The 18,398-nt window shown below is 37.6% G+C and overlaps 1 protein-coding gene across 3 annotated transcripts in view; it reads right to left on the reverse strand.

Moving 5' to 3' along the window:
* MMP16 (matrix metallopeptidase 16) overlaps window positions 1–18,398 on the reverse strand; it is a 311,611-nt gene that overhangs the window by 57,953 nt on the left and 235,260 nt on the right. For all 3 annotated transcript variants that reach the window (XM_040493926.1, XM_040493925.1, XM_040493923.1), the window contains exon 7: window positions 4,437–4,575. In XM_040493926.1, coding sequence (XP_040349860.1) covers window positions 4,437–4,575 — 139 coding nt within the window. The remainder of the gene's footprint in view (window positions 1–4,436; window positions 4,576–18,398) is intronic.

Here is an 18,398-nt window from a genome sequence, read left to right on the forward strand (position 1 = left end):
ATTGTTCCGTCTCAGCTGGAAGCAGAGACACGTCAATATATTTTGATACACTATACTTTAACATACCAAAGAGCAAAGGTTCTGTTAAGAATATCAAGTTAATCACATTTTTAGAGAATAAGTTGCTGTTGTTTGCATGATTTTATAACTTAGGTACTGACAACTCTCACTGCATATGACAAATATGCATACATATAATTTTGCCTAAAGTTTGGGCTGTGAATACAGACAGAGATTGGGATTTGAACTTTGTTCTTTATTTGTTCTATAAATCTTTGTTTACTGTTTACTATATCCCAGGTATTGTTTAAAACAGAGGTAAGCGAACTATGACCAATGCCTGCCTTTGTACAGCCCATGCCCTAGGAAGAGTTTTTTTTTTTTTTTTTACATTTTTAAAGGTTAAAAGAAAGGATATGTAATAGGGATGGCATGGGCAGCAAAGCCTAAAATATTCGTTATTTGGTCATTATTGAAAAAGTCTGTCAATCCCTGATTGAAGATACAGGGAATATAACAGTAAAAAAGAAAAAAGAAAAAAGAAAAAAAGAGTTGGGGAGAGAAGAACTTGCCCTTATGGAGGTGATATTCTAGCGGGAAGGATACCTATGAGCAATAAATCAGTTAAATGTATAGTTTCTAGATGGTATGTAGAGAATTAGAGCAGGGAGGGAGATTGGATTGCTAGGGATGAGCTGTAGACTGCTTCATGGCCCACTGAGCAAAACGAGGAGGATGGTTTTGGGATGAGGAATGATTTGATCCCTCAGAAAAGTTGGACTTTTTGAGGTGATCAAAGATATAAAGAGATGGTGGCAAGCTGGAATGGTCACTTTAATTGTGATTATTGTGGTGAGGGTAGCACAGGGGGGTGGTGTATTAACTGAAGTCCAGAATTCTGGGGCCTTAGCTCTCCTGCCAGCGGGGAGGTGAATACTAGGGAAGGGGGTGGTCTTACCGCCATTACCCAGAGCTTTTGGCTCCCTCTGGTAAAGCAGTGATGATTGGAACAGGGGAGCTGCAGATTCATGGCTGGGTGTGGAGAAGGTTTCCCTGAAAGTACTGTGGAGAGAACACTAGAGGAAGGAAGCACCACAACAAGGTCCGTGGACCGACAAGAGTTCTAAGATCAGACATTTCTTGATAACCGGCAATATACCAGAAGAGATCACTGGCAAACACAACATGCCAGGAGTTGAATAAATTTGTGACACGAAGCAAAGTTATTCCTATTGCTAGCGTTGTGACATCAGAAACACCATACTGAGTCACATCATATTCACCTATACTGTTTTCATTCAAGTGTTCGTAGAGCACCTACTATGCACCAGCACTGTTCTAAGAACTGAAAATACAATAATGTGGCAAGGAAATATGATAAATCTCTCAGGTAATTTACATTTGAATGCTAGAGGTGACTTCAACTTTTTCCATACACTGTGTGCAAGCTGGAAGGCGTGACTTTAAAGAGGGTGGACAGAGGGACATTCTGAGGAGGTGCCTTTTCTGTTGGCTGTTGAGAAACTGAAAAGGAGGTGCCCATTCCACAAGTGAATGGGTGAGGAGAAGCAAACTGAATAAAGGTGAGAAGGCCCTAAGGCAGTAAAGAGCTGTCAGAACACTGATTTATGACTAGGCCCGGTTCTGCTCAGGCAGTTTTGTCAGAGAGCACTAATGATTCTGTGGTGAGACAGGGCCTCTGGGGACAGCCTTCACGCTGAAAGCTACCTCGGGCTTATTCCTCCTTTCTTTCTGTTGTCATTGCTCATAGGACCAAAGAAAAGTGTAGGGGAGGGGAATTTCCTTCCAAAATATCATGCCCCGAAGATTCAGAACCTTTTGCCGCTATCTTTTCTTTGTCCACAGTGGTGCAATGTACCTTCACGTCCACTTCATTTACATGCTTATTGTGGATAGCAGGAGGGCAGTAAGATTACCAATATCATACTAGTAAGAGTAATGGCTGACATTTATCAAACACTTATGTGTGCCAAGTGTCTCACATGTAGTAATTAATTCAGTCCTCAAACTAATTCTGAGATGGGGAGTAATGCTAACCCCATTTTTCAGATAGAGAAACTGAGACAGAGAGACTTGCCCAGTTCATACGGCTAGTAAGTGTTAAAAATTGGCAGTGTGCCTGCAGAATCCTCATGTACTTATAACTAATGTATTCTACCCCGCTTTTCCCCAGGAACGAACTGTAAAGAGAAAATAAATTCCAGGTATTAACTTTCATTTTATATGGATAGTTTGGATCTCCCTTAAAATATTACAAGTGTTTCTTATACCCTAGGTTTTCATTATTCTCATTATTACTACAAATTCACCTAGTTTGATCCCGGGAATAATTACTTTTCTTGGGGGGGGTGTTAAGATCCCCTTTTCTTCCCTTCTATCTCCATCCCTGTTTAAGCTTCTTTTCAGTCCTTTAAGCTCTTGCTAATATACTCAATCAATCAGTCAATCAGTCAGCAATCAATCGATATGTTCTGCACCCTAGTTCTCAGTTTCAGCTCAAATATCTTTTTAGTTTGTTTCAAAATTTTATTTAAACTCCAGTTAGTTGGGGCGCCTGGGTGGCGCAGTCGGTTAAGCGTCCGACTTCAGCCAGGTCACGATCTCGCGGTCCGGGAGTTCGAGCCCCGCATCGGGCTCTGGGCTGATAGCTCAGAGCCTGGAGCCTGTTTCCGATTCTGTGTCTCCCTCTCTCTCTGCCCCTCCCCCGTTCATGTTCTGTCTCTCTCTGTCCCAAAAATAAATAAACGTTGAAAAAAAAAATTAAAAAAAATAAAAATAAACTCCAGTTGGTTAACATTTAGTGTAATATTGGTTTCAGGAGTAAAATTTAGTGATTCATCACTTACATAACACCCAGTGAGCATCCCAACAAATGCCCTCCTTAATGCCCATCACCCATCCAGCCCATCCTCCACCCACCTCTCCTCCAGCAACCGTTTGTTCTGTATCATTAAGAGTCTCTTATGGTTTACCTCCCTCTTTTTTTTTTCTTTCCCCTATGTTCATCTGTTTTGTTTCTTAAATTCATTAAATACATGAGTGAAGTCATATGGCATTTGTCTTTCTTTGATTTATTTTGTTTAGCATAATACACTCTAGCTCCATCCATGTCATTGCAAATGGCAAGATTTCATTATTTTTATGGCTGAGTAATTTTCCATTGTATAGATATTCCATATCTTCTTTATCTATTCATCAGTCAATGGACATTTGGGCTCTCTCCATTATTTGGCTATTATTGATAGTGCTGTTATATAAACTTAGGGGTGCACGTGCCCCTTTGAATCAGTATTTTTGCAACCTTTGGGTCAGTACCTAGTAGTGCAATTGCTGGGTTGTAGAGTAGTTCTATCAAATATTTTCTCACAATTCTGTCAATCCTCCAACTCCATCTCTTTCCCTGTGTTCCCCTCACACACTTATGATTTATTGTTTTGGATGCTAGAAAGTTTTGAGGATAGAATTCCAGGCACTTGACTAAGTTCACTTTCTCAGGTAATCTCACTTTTGTATGGGAGGCAGTTAGTATTTGTGCAATTAAAATTTGTCACTTAGATAAATAACAAGCAATACATTTTATTGGGCAAAATTAATTGGGTGAATTTTATTTTCCTACTCATGAGTTTTCTTAGCCTTTATGAGCAATTTGTTAGTTTACTGGAAGCTATTTAACACACTTATTAAATCAAGTAAAGCTAAAGAGATTATACTGTATATGAAAATAAGAAGTAAAATAGACTTCATTTTATAAAAACAATAAGCAATTCCAAATACTCTAAAAGAGGGGAAAAAAACCCCCACAAAACTCTTTAGTTAATGGAAAAAAGGGCTTTTTAGTAATTAATCAATTGATTCATTCATAATTTACCTTTTTTAAATGTTTAAATATTTTTTTATTTTTGAGAGAGAGAGAGAGAGAGAGAGAGAGAGAGAGAGAGAGAATGAGCAAAGGAGGAGCAGAAAGAGAGGGAGACACAGAATCCGAAGCAAGCTCCAGGCTCTGAGCTGTCAGCACAGAGCTGGACATGGGGCTTGAACTCACAAACCATGAGATCATGACCTGAGCTGAAGTTGGACTCTGAGTTGGACCAACTGAGCCACCCAGGAGCCCCCATAATTTACTTCTTGTGGTGCTTTTAAGCCAAATCTAAAAATTTTAAGAAATCACACAATGCTTTCTAAATTTGACTTATATATGAGAATGCCTTATAAGAAAACAAATTAGAGAGTTAAACATGATCATTGATTTTACTTCATTTATATTTCTAGTCAATATATACAGTTCATTTCAGAATATTGAATAAGATACCTAACCTCATTCAACAGGTTTTACTTATTTGTTTCTATGCGTGCTATAGGACCCTGCACAAAATGACCAAAACACAGCAAAGCAAAACATGGGAAACATTCCTTACCTTTAAAGAAGACAAAATTCCCATCACTGTTTTCATAAACTGCATCGATACTAGGAGGCAAGCCCCGCCAGAAGTAAGTAATTTGCATGGGGTACCCATCCATCACTCTGTTGTTTCTCACTCGCCAAAACCACTGGTCCTGCAAAGCAAGCAAAAGCATCTCTCAACAAACATGCAGGCCTTCATGGCATTTCGCTGTGCAATGGTGTAACATTTCTAAAACTAAACTAGTGTCATTTTCACTGTCTCACATCAAAGCAAAGAAGCATCTAATTAACTTGCTTACAGTGATCACAGTTATTTTTGGAGTTAACCACCAAATCTCTAATCCACACAGTGTGATTAAAAGATAACATAAGAATATTTAACTGTAGCATTTTACATTGTCTCCGGGGTCTTTTAGATGGAAAACCAGAAGTAGCACAGACAAGGCCCTGCCAGATTTGTGAATTAAGTCAGTTTTCCTGAATAAGAGAGCAGCATATGGATATGTATGCATTTATAGACATACACAAGATCTCACACCTAAAATGCTGGAGATGGAATAAAGAGGCCATCCTTCTTGATATGCCTACATTATACACATTCCCCCATGTAATTATAAGTAGAGTCCTCTTTCACCTTCAAATATGTTCTGGTTTGGAGGATAAATTATATGGTGACCCTAAATGAACAAAGTTATCTTAAAAAAAATCATCACAGTGATTCCCATCTGGGTCAACTGCCTCTTCTATATACTCTCAAAATATCCTGACTTCACTCAATCATAGCATTGGTCATTTTATATAAAAAGTGTCTACTCTTATCTCTAGTGAAAATACGTGACTTACCCCATAGCAAGTATTTATAAATGTTGTTGAATTAATCATTAGCTTGCACACAATATGTTTTGCCATAAATTCTTACTAATGGCAAAAAATTTTTCAAAAATGCTATATTTGATTACAATAAAATATTTTGTATTGAAAATTTCAGAATAAGACTATTCAAAGTGCTTTAATATTGGAAAAACTAAGGATATTCTAAACTATGTTATTTTACTTTATTTCAAAATTTGTATTTACAGACAACATTTCAATTGGAAGTTATATATTTATACTACTTACATAAGTATGTTTTACAAAAATACTTCCAACTCAAGTCTTCTCTGCTCTCCTTCCCTTACTTAGATATTAATAAGTGATTTATTATAGGGCTTTCCCAATCTTTTGGCTAATAATTGTTTAGCCTGACTAGATTTTCTAGGATTTGTCAGTTATTCATATGGTCATTCACACACACACACACACACACACACACACACACACACACACACACAATCAACTGAGGATTCTTGGATTTCAGGTGGTATGATAAAAATGAACGTTTTCCCATCCCATCTAAATGAATCCAAATATAAAAATTTTCTTAGGATCTTTGGGTAATTGTACTTCATTCTAGCTATCCTGGGTTATCTTCTCTACGGATGCTGTGATTTATAAAGAAGGAACTAGTTTCATTAACATCTCTAAGTTCATATCCTATTCCTGCTTTGTCTCTTAACAATGGTCATCCTGATGAAGACACTAGTCATTGGGTTATTACAAACTAATAATTGACTCATAGTATAATTACTGTTTTAAATATAAAGAACTTTCTGAGGACCTGGCAGATTGGTTTTTATTATTGTTAAAATTGTATTGAAACTAGTTATCTTATTTTCCTTTACAATTTTGTTTACAATTTTAGTTCCTGCTCTTTGTTTCTTCTTCAGACTTCAGCCATATTACAGCTTTAGCCACACATCTCTTTCCTGCCAACAGGAAAAAGACTAACCTCTTATATTTAAGAGGTTAATGTAAGAGATTAACCACTTATATTTTTAACCTCTTCTTAATAATTTTTTGGTGCCAGGTGGCTGGAATTAATACATATCTTGATTAAACAGACTTTAAAATACAAAGTTAGGCCATGAAAAGATTGATTCAGGGACATATATGTGGGCATGAAGGTCCAGGGCTTACTGCTAACAGTATGTGAGCAGAAGATATTCTCATAATTTAAAAGAAAGCCAGCATTTTCATCTAACTACAACAAGAGCTTTTAACTGGGTGTTAAAAGTATGTCAATCTCCGTATGAATTATTCTTAAATTCTATCTATCTATCTATCTATCTATCTATCTATCTATCTATCCTAAAATAATAAATAAAAATGGCTAAATACCTACTGGATTCAGATAAAGAAATAACTGGCCATGGTTATTTATGGAACAATGAAATGCAAACCTTTCTGAGCTGAAGGACAGAAAAACATCAGGGAAAAAGCCTGAACTGTATTCCAATTTTTCTCAGACAAGCACTTCACGTTGTTCTATCTCCCCAGTACTGAGACACGGCCGTGGCTCTTTGGGACAGACGTACGCTGCTGTGTGAAGACAGGAACGTAGCCTCAACTTGCCACTACTATGGGGAAAAAAATGTAAATTCTGCCTCAAGATAGGCATAGTCCATTTGCAAACATTCTGAAGGTAATATGGAATCATAGGTGAGTTCAGAACAACTTCTCATTGACAACAGCCTTGGCAGAGAGTTATATAAATTGCAGATATTCACGTTGTGCTTCTATTCCACTTATCCATGTCTTCTCAGAGTGGTAGAAAGCAATGGTACAAGTAATTTGCCAAGCATTCTGTCACAGAGGATGTAAACATGTCACAGTCACTCTAGGTTGCCATTTCAGAAATGGGGCTTGCGAACGATTTTGTAGAAAGAGGATATTTAAAATGGTATTTAAGTCTCTATGCAAATTTCCCTTCTAAGTGAAACCTCCTCTCACCACACTACCTAAAACTGAATTCTCACACTCCACCCACCCACATGTGATTTCACTCCCCTCCTTTATTTTCCTGCACCATGTCGATCACTGTTTTAGCACAATGCATGTTGTATTTGCTGTTCATTCTCTCTCCACTAGAATATAAACTCCATGATGGCAAAGATATCTGTCTTTGTTCATTTGTGGTTTCCCGTTTCCACAAAAATGCCTTGCACATGGCAGAAGCTTACTAAATATTTCTCAAAAGAAAACGCGTTTATGGAGGAAAGGACCAAGTAAAGGTAAGTTATCCTTTTAGAAGTCAAAAGCTATGCAGATGTCACAAGAATACAAATGTTCTACTTCAATAGGCAGATGTTTAGTATAAATTCCATTATTTTTAGAAAGGTATGATATACAAAGGTCTTTGAACCATGCAGGAGAGAAACAAACTGTTTCACCCTTCCAAACAATGTACGTTTTGTTTTGGTCTTTGGTGTAAGGGGAAAGAAAGAAGAATCACCGAGTTCTAAATCTGTTGTTTCTATCTTGCCACTGGCCTTTTTTTGGCTACAGCCCTTATAAAAGGGGGTGGAAGGAGTGGAAGAATACTCTAAAAATAATCAAAACTAGCACATGTGCAATGTCAACTTATAGAAAAAAAAAAAGCACTTACACATTACCAAGGAGGAATTCCTAGTTAAACACCAATATTACACGTTAGCTATAAGTTTACACAGATTTTTTTTGTTCCGTATAGCGTGGGATCCAGGCAGACCACCTTGTTCACATAGATAACAAATACACAGAGTACTGCAGGCTATATACCACGAAGCAATAACACACATGAGGAACTGGGTTTGCTTTTTTTTTTTTTTTAATTCCCTTTAAAATTCTGTTTTTTTTTTTTTTAATGTTTATTTTGGACACAGAGAGAGAGAGAGAGAGAGAGAGAGAGAGAGAACATGAATGGGGGAGGGGCAGAGAGAGAGGGAGACACAGAATCGAAAGCAGGCTCCAGACTCTGAGCCCTCAGCATAGAACCAGATGTGGGGCTCAAACCCACCTCCCCCGACATCATGACCTGAGCCGAAGTCCAATGCTTACCTGACTGAGCCACCCAGGAGCCCCATATCTCTTTGTTTTTTTTTAAATGTTTATTTATTTTGAGAGAGAGAGAGAGAGAGAGAGAGAGAGAGAGAGAGAGAAAGCATACGAACCAGGGAGGGGCAGAGAGAGAATCCCAAGCAAGCCCCATGCTCTCAGCACAGAACCTGATGCGGGGCTCGATCTAATGAACCATGAGATCATGACCTGAGCCAAAATCAAGAGTCAGACGCTTAACCATCTGAGCTACCCAGGCGCCCCTAAAACTCTGTCTTAATACAGGCATATTGTTTGCTGACAACTATGGAGAAAAAGGATCCTCCTGCTGTCTGAAGAGGGTGCTATTTTCAGACTTTTTAGAAACCAATTAGTAGACCTGATCTACTTTTACCTCTCTTCTGATACATAGATTCGTTATTTAGCCAACAACTTGATGTAAATCTATGAATGCCTCGCGTGTCTAAACTGAACATTACAGAAGGCATCATTGGTTCCTCAGCCCTCGCCTGCCACTGTGGGCTTCCTCCAGCCTTCCCCACCTCTGAAATAGCATCTGAAACCTCTTGATTCCTTGCCATCTTCGCTGTCACCATCCTACTCTGAGCTGCCACTGTATTTCAACGAGATGACTGCGATGCCAACTCAAAGCTCCCGGTCTGTCTCCTCCTGCATCCAAAATGGAATTCAGACTGGGTCCCTGCCTCCAGCCCGTGCACAACCACTGCAGGTCCCTTTTGTGCTCATGATGTTTTAGTGACATCGGCATTGTTTCAGTTTCTGATAGAGTAAAGCTCTTTTCTTCCTTAAGACTTCTCCTCTGCAGTTTTCTCCACTTTGAATGTTCTTTCCCTTCCTCACACACTTCATCCGATGAAGTGTGAATCATCTATTCATTTTCAGCTGAAATTTCCTTTGCACAAAAAGGTCTTACCTGCCCGCTGACTGAAATCAGGTGACCCTGTTATACTGTTTCATAGTAGTCTGTAATTTCACTTCACAGCACTTATACAATCTGTTGCTGTATTATCAATTTTAAAGTGGTACAGTCTTCCCCCTGCTCCACTGTGCTATATGCCCAAGTAGGGGCAGTATGTTTCCTTAACACTGAATGATCAGCTTTGGGAGCTATGTCTGGCATATTGTAGGAGACCTACACACATGCTTAAAGAACAAATTCCTCTATTTTTTCATCAAGCCACCATAGGATGACTAACATATATCTGAGATTGTTCAAACCAAGCTAACTTCTTAATAGGAGTATCAGACTATTTATTAAAATGATATTCTTACCATGGAAACTCACCAGCTATGGGGGGGGGCGGGATAGAGAAACACGTTTGTCTATACATATAGATTTGTTTACAAGCAATCATGTACTGTTTCTGAGTGGCCTAGAGAGTGTCTGGGAAATCTGATGTCCAAAATGAACCTGGTACCTATGAAAAAAAATCAGACACGTAGTAATAGTGAATGAGAGACAAAGTCATGGCAATAATAAGGGAAAGGGCAATTTATATGAATGTTTATTTTTTAAAAATTTTTTTTTTCAACGTTTATTTATTTTTGGGACAGAGAGAGACAGAGCATGAACGGGGGAGGGGCAGAGAGAGAGGGAGACACAGAATCGGAAACAGGCTCCAGGCTCCGAGCCATCAGCCCAGAGCCTGACTCGGGGCTCGAACTCACGGACGGCGAGATCGTGACCTGGCTGAAGTCGGACGCTTAACCGACTGCGCCACCCAGGCGCCCCTATATGAATGTTTAAAGGGGAGAGGAAGAGATAGTGGCTTCTGCTCTGTTGGTAGGCCTGTATTTCCTTCTACTGCTTCTCACGGCAGAATGAGATGTCTGAGACACCAGGTGAGTGCTCTCAACCCTGGACCCACCCTTGCTAGCCAGACTTACCAAGTGGTCTCACAGGACTGGAGGTTGGGAGGGAGCAGTGCATAGGAAATTATGGAATCTGGGCAAGAAGGAGCCAGCAATGAGTTCTGAGCCTTAGACAGACATCCAAATGTTTACCATCCTAAGCCACCACTTGTTTGAAGGGGCAAGAGAAATGAAATGGAAATTTGAGAAAAAGATAATTGATGGCCGTTCTGGAGTTACACAAAGGAAAAGTATGCTTTGGTACAGGTGCCCCATTCAACTGACCCACTGCCTTAGATACACTTCAAAAGCACACAGTGAAAGCAAATGATCACAATTTCTTATAAAATTTAGTATTTAAACATGTTTAATAATGCCACATGCTTGACCAAGCTCATACATAATTACTGAATCTACCGGAATAAAAATTGATAATGATAAATGCCAATTATTAGGTCAATTTATTCACTGTTAGCAATGTATATTACTAAAAATCAGCTCATAACTTAGCTGCTGTTCTTTTAAAAAAGCTTATTATATTGAAGTAACTGTAGATTCACATGACAGCTGTAACAAATAACAGATTTCTTATACTCTTGCCTAACCTTCCCCAATGATAACTCTTACATAACATCAAAGCTAGGAAACTGGAGATTGATACAATCCACCAATATTATTAAAATTTCACATGCACTCCTGTGTACATGTGTGTATTTGTGTTTGTTTTAGCATTGAAAGTGTATCATTACAATACAGAAATATGGTAGTTGCCACCTTAGCCAAGTGATCAAGATTTGTATCAGTCAGAAGGCAACTTTGATATTATGTGCCCCCTAATGTGATACATAATAGAGTAGCGAGGCATTGAAAGGCACAGAATCGTTTATGAAGCACACACAGATAGAAGTCAAACATGTTTAAAATAGAATGTAATTGAGCTTTTACACCTAACTTCTTCCAGTTTATAGGAATAAAGGAATAAGTTAAATGACATTTAAAGGAAGCAATCAAGCACATTCTAGAATGTGGCATGTTTACAGGAAAACTGGCCTGGTCTCAGCAAGAAAAAAAAAATCATGGGAAAAGCCTGGGAAGAATGATTAGTTAAATATCTAAATAGACCTGACAACCAAATGCAATGCATGGGTAATCCCTAGATCCTGTATATTTTTTCAAATGTTTATTTATTTTTGAGAAAGAAAGAAGGAGAGAGGGGGAGAGAGAGAGAGAGAGAGAGAGAGAGAGGGAGAGAGAGAGATCCAGAGGATCCAGAGCGGGCTCCCCACTGACAGCAGAGAGCCTGATGCAGGACTTGAACTCATGAACTGTGAGATCTTGACCTGAGCCGATGTCAGACACTCAACTGATTGGGCCACCAAAACTTAGATACTATAGTTAAAGATGAAGTTTGATGATATCAACAACTTTCCTTCAAAGGTTTAACCAAAAGCTTGGGCAGTCATGTTGCATGGCTCACATACACACAGAAGATACAGGCAAACACTAACAGTTCTTAAATTTAGATGTTAAGTGTGCATGTATTCATTCTTCCAACTTTTCTGTTTTTGAAATTTTTCATACCAAAAAGTTTAGAATATACACTCATTTAAAAAACCTGAAAATACATAGGCAATTCCCTTATGATAAAATATTATTATATTATCTTCATAAGTATTTGTGATGGCTAAATAGCATTCTGGCTAGCAAATGTAAGATTAGTAAGGCTCCATTCTAGCCATTTAAATTTGCTACTGTAAATAATACTGCAACCAACACGTTTATGCTTTAAAAAAGAAACAAAACTATGTTCCGTGCCATTTAATTGCAATTCATGCTCCATTCAACAGTAACATATGTGAACTAGAAATGTAAAAATCTCACCTTATAAAACCATACAAATGTATTATAAAGTCATTAATTTGATCTCACACTAAACTATTGTATTCAAATTTACTGCCTGTACTGAGAATTGTAAAAGGTATTGTAGTATTTAAAGAAAGAGAACAAGGCCATTTACATTTAATTAGCTATATTTCTTTTTCAACATTGGGAAAGAAAATTGGAGGAAAAAAAATCTAAGGGATGCTTAATAGATGTATCTGGCAAAGACAATGCCATTCTGAGAAGTTTTCATTATCTTATCACAAGAGCTGACACAAACCGGATTTTGGTCTATAAACCTTAGGAGAAAACCTGTTCAAAGCAACCACTAAAATGCACTTTTTCGCCAAGGCAGGCATGAATTTCTGCAATGATTTTGCAAGCACAATTTTCAGGGCTCATCAGGCAAAGATGAACCAGATGTGATTCTGGGAGAAATAATGCAGCAGCACATCTTGACATGTCTGAAGAGGGGCAGAATATGCTATCCCCAAACGTGCCACTTCGGCATGCGGATATTTTCAGCTGAAGGCAATCAAGACCCAGCAGATTCAAGACAAAAATTCACCTCTCTCTTAACTACCTAAAAGAATTTAGATAGGGGGCCTGGTGCAAAAGGAGAGATATTACCAGAGAAAACTTTTTATCTGAACAACCAACACATATGGCAGGGCAAACATCTAATTACCAAATATCTGCTTTTCTTATGTCCTGTGAATGTCCCTCGTCCCCTTTGAAGAGGTCTCTTATTTTCATGGAGCTCTATACATATAGAATTATTTTTTTTTCCCTCCTGTTAATCTGTCTTATGTCAATTTATTTTTTTTTAATTTTTTTTCCAACGTTTTATTTATTTTTGGGACAGAGAGAGACAAAGCATGAACGGGGGAGGGGCAGAGAGAGAGGGAGACACAGAATCAGAAACAGGCTCCAGGCTCTGAGCCATCAGCCCAGAGCCTGACACGGGGCTCGAACTCACGGACCGCGAGATCCTGACCTGGCTGAAGTCGGACGCTTAACCGACTGCGCCACCCAGGCGCCCCAGTCTTATGTCAATTTAATTATCAGACGAACCAAAGAACCTACAGGGAAAAAAGGAAAATTCTTCCACCTCTATGGGTCAAATCACTTTGGATAGTGTCTGCATTTTAAAAATGTTCAAAATACAGACTCACTATGATAGGGGAAGGAAGTAACATATTAACAGGTGACTCTTCTAAATCATTTCAAAATTCACAATTCTGGAATATTCCTTAATGTCTTGGACTATTTTCAGAGAGGAATCTGTGAGAATTAGCATCTGGATTTAGAAATGTAAATTATTTTAATAAATAAAATATATTTGTGTTTCAAAGGAAAGGAGATATGGCATTTGCGGAATATTTTGTTTACTACTTGTGCTAAATGTAGACAACACCTTTTATAGTCTCCAAATGTTAAAAAAAAATCCTTCGTTTTTAGATTAATTCATACTGAAAAATCTAGACACCCAAAGGTTACATGATATGTCAGCTATGGGTCACTCTTTTGTTAATTAGTATTTCTTAAGTCCTGACATAAAGAATACTAATTCTTAAAACTTAAAAATTCATAATTATTCATCCATAATAGAACATATAGTAACATAAATATTTACAGCTTTTAATCCATTTATACATGTGAATAATGAATGTCAAAGAAACGTTCGTGTGCCACAAATGTGGTTTGGTCCTAGAACAGAAAGCTCCGAGGGGAGAGAGAAAGATGTGTGTGTGTATGTTGACCCTGCTTTCTTTTTAGGTCCTTACGCCTTTGTACTTGTTTCTTCTTGCATTTACTCTTGTTCAGAAACCACTTTGCGATGGTTATGATGCAGAGAAGAACAGTGTACTAAAAAATGTTTCATCACTACACTGCATTTAAGGTAAGGAGCCTCAAATTCCATATGTAATTGCACCACACAGTGCTAGGACCTTTTGCTTCCTTGCTCCACAACCCCCCCTTCCCCCAACACACACCTCCTTTGGGATCTAAGGATCATGAATATTGGCGGACAGATCTAAATTTCAGTTCACATATCATATAATTAAGTGTTGAAAAACAGAAAAGGTTTCATTCCTCCCACTGCACTAGCAGCTTTAGCTTCCAAAAATATGAACTCTTTAAGAATGTACATTCAATCTAGAGGGGAGCAGAGGCAAACAACTAATTTCAAAAGACTGTGAAATGCTGTTACTGCTGCCTCTATGAAACAGAAACTACCACTTAGTGAATATAATGAGCCGGAAAACAGCTGTGTCATTAGCACACCTATCAAGAATTACCATCACTTTAGTTTTGACCTGAAGAAAGATGTTTCATTTGCAATAAAAACTATGTTCCTGCTGAATCAAGTATATGGCTATTTTTACTCAAGGTACATAGGGCGGTGTATTCAATTCAGTTTTTAACTACCCAATCTAAAGTGGTCTTTCCTCAATTTTTTTTCTCTCAACTCATCATGTTTTATTTGCTTCACAATACCTATTGTTCTCTGAAATCATCTTTATTTGTTTGCTCACCTGTCTCTCATCAGAGTATGCACCTCATCTATCTTATTCAAACATTGTATTCCTCAGCCCTGGAACAGGAGCCAGCATGGGGTGCTGAATAAGTGTTCAAAGATAGAGAAAACCAGGCAGTGAAAGACAGAAGACATATCAGCAAGTCTTTTCCTCAGTCTGGATGCAGGGGGACTGGTTGGTCAATATTTAGTTTAAGCATCCCCACGGAAAAGCTTTCTCAGGCCCTCTTTACTACCCCTCTAAGCATCGCACATCTACCAGCATACTTAGACTATTGCATGGAAATTATCCATCTGCCAGTTTGTTTCTAGGTGTTACTCTCCTTCCCATGAGTATCATTATCATTCTTTGCTTTCTCTCTCTCTCTCTCTCTCTCTCTCTTAGACTTAATTCAAGCAAGCTTTACTACCTTGGGGGATATTTACTTAAAACAAAGCCTCTATTCTCCAAGGACTATTCCTGCCCTTTAGGTAACCTTTCTGTTTATTCTCATTGCATTTTGTAGAGCAGGGGTGGTCAGTATGCCAGGACATGGTCATGCCATGGAGGGTAGGAAAGAGACGGTTCATGATATCACATAGGTATAATCAGAGGGTTGAGCTACTGCTGTGGAGTATTATTATCTTTGGCTTCTTCTTCAAACGCAAAAGGAAACTCACTGAGCTCAAAGAATGTGGGTAGTGCGGACAATCAGCAATAAAAATAATGCACTGGGTAGAAGCAAAGAGTCATCAACAGACTCCACTAAAAAGCTCTGAGCAAGTGCAGAGGCTTGGGGTGTGTAGGGGGGTGGGGGTGGGGGGCAAGGAAGGGCAGCTGATGCCCAGGAGAGAATGTGCCAGAGGGAAACGTCTTTCTCCTTTCAAAGGGACACAAAGTTAGTTGTCAACAAATTAGGTGTTTAAGGCCTATGTTGAATTAGAGGTTTGCTCCTAAGAGATAAGGGTAGATTGGGCAGAGAACTCCCAAGAAATTACAGAGCAAAAAACCCTGAAAGATTCCTAAGTGACTTTGTTTCAGGGTTCAGGAGCACTTGTTGCCATAACAGGAGAGACTGATCCTCATTACCATTGCCTAATTACTTTATGCTAATATACTCCTAAAAACATTCCTTCTGTTGCCAATGTTTTGCTGTGGTTTATTTACTTGAAAATAAAGGTCAAAAGGTAACTGCCCTTCCTTAAACTCAAAGGAAATCCTCAACAAACAACCTGATGTGCCATAAAATAGTGATGGAGTTCTCAGGCAGTCGGTGGGAAGTCAGATTATCACAATCATTAACAAATGGAAAGCACTATGCTACTGGTTCATTTCTATCAAGTGAAACAAATATGAAAAAGCACTATTTGCTTACTGTTGAGGGGGAAAAAAAGGAGAAAATTCTCCCAAATAAAAATAAGTAAATAACTTTCCAAATCACTCCACCAAATAATGGAGCCTTGAACAACTACTATGAAGCCAAATAATTTTTGAAAATTATTCTAAGTAATAAGGAGTCTCATGACAGAAGATTAAATATAGTATATAAGATTTGATGTTTTGACAAAATAAAGAAGTTTAACATGGTAATATTTTTGCATAAAAGAGATAAAATGTCTCTCACTTGGCTGGAAGATTTGTAAATTGAGAGAAATTTCAGAAGCTTCTGACAGTGAAGAAGTGAAGAAGGATGTGTTGACTGGGCTTTCACAGGAAAACTTTAGGGGTGGTATGGAAAAGGAAGTTAGCACACATCATACCAAAGGAGAGTACAAAATAGTCTATGTCCCAACAGGTTAATGGTGATGATGGGCAAGAGAGGACATATCTTCTGGGGAGAAGAGGAAGTGAGGTTTGAACACCAGAAGTGTAAGTGGCACATGAGGGTGGGTGGGTGCTCTAGGAGGGGTGGGATGGTAACTAAGAGTGGTAATTCTAGAATCAACTGCACAGAATGCAATATGAAAACAGCAGCTTGATGGGGCATCCAATGCCAAATCAATAAAATAGAATATATAGGAAGACAGACATAGAAATGATGGACTAAAATAAGGAGGAAATGAAGTGAAAAGAAATGTAGAATTAGAAGTGTCACAGAGATTGTGCTATAGCTATGGAGGGTTAGAAAAGAAAGCATTATTAGGATGTCAGGAGGGAAGCACCTTGGCAGTGTCTGGAGAAAAGAAGGAACTTGAGTTAGATATAATTGGTAAATAAGGAAACACACATTCCCGAGTGAGGATTATGAAGTGAACAAAACAATATTGCAGATAATAAATAAATAAATTAGGTGTTAAAGACTGATAAAAATACAAGTGTCAAAAAAGAGAAGATGGGTTTATGTAAAATACTTATGTGAAAAAATCCCTCCCTGCTCAATATAGCCTGTGTTTCAAGTGCACATTTATGCTATGCCCATTTAAAATTTGTCTGTTGGGGGATATTGATGAAAGTTCCAGGATAATTAAGACTACGTAATCCTGCCTGTATTTCTTCATGAGGATTCAAACTGACATGGAAGTAAGGAGCAAAACCTGTTTAGGTGAGCAACCTGATTATTTAGTTGAGCACTTTAATTTTTTTTCTGTCTTTTGCTTATATATGAAGACCAAAATAAATTCCTATTTATCTTTTATGCAACGTTTCAGAGCTTTTCAACTTTTCTTGAATTTTATTGTGTGGTTCAAAATGAATTTGCAATTGTAATTAGTTTTACAGACATAATGAATATAGATGAATCTCACTTTCTGCTACATATTTATTCTTGAAAATTTGGTTATTGATTATTTTGTGAAGAAAACACCATTTTAATAGAACTAAAAGGGTTTAATATTTAAGTGAATGATGTTAAAGAAAAGAATCATTTTTGTTAAATCTTATACTCTATCCAAAATTAAATAAAAACAATATAAAGCCATTGTTATTGATACAGTGTTTCTAAATGTTAGACATTTGTGCCTTAGATTTTGTATCAGGCAATATTTAGAGCATTATTTTCTGAAAGGAAAACTGAGTTAGTGAGCTATCTTCTGCATGAAGTGAGTGAGTTGGTGATATATGGTCCAGCTCATGTATCTTTTAGTCCTCAACCTCATTAGTAGAAATTATCCATTATTTGATAACAAAAATTACTTGCATATTCCTGTTATAAGTAAAAATGCATTCACAAGATATATTTTTATAGAACTTTACAAAATATGCATTGCTTCATTCAATTCCAAAGCCAAAGTTGACAAGTAGAAAAAAAAAAAAAGATGGCTTTGGGTAATATTTTAAATATTACTAGCTTTAGTGGTTTGAATAGGTGTCATATGATCTAGTTTATATAAAACTAATATGACTACCAAATGCCATTCTCAAGCATGTATATTTGAGTTCAGTCTGCCAAGCTAGAAGAAAAAACATAATCTATATTGTTTCTGGAAAATCTTGGAAATGAGAAAGTCTTTCTTCTTTTCTATTAACCTTACAAAATGCATTATCGCCTACAGTAACTTCACTTTGGGGCAGTAAACATTATTGCTTTCTTTTTTTTTGGACATTATTACTTTTACTTTCACAGCTGATTTCTATAGCATTATTTTTTAAGATTAGTAATAATCATAATTACATAAAATATTCATTAGTATGATAAAAATGAGATATTTTCTGCTGCTAATGACCAAAAAATAATATAGATTATTGGTTTGCAATATTTTTATGCTATCATTCATTCATTCTTGTTCATGATTTCTTTTTCTTTTTCTTTCTTCCTTCCTTCCTTCCTTCCTTCCTTCCTTCCTTCCTTC

This window comes from Herpailurus yagouaroundi, unplaced genomic scaffold, assembly GCF_014898765.1.
Source record: "Herpailurus yagouaroundi ecotype Mexico unplaced genomic scaffold, PumYag 186, whole genome shotgun sequence".
NCBI lineage: Eukaryota > Metazoa > Chordata > Mammalia > Carnivora > Felidae > Herpailurus > Herpailurus yagouaroundi.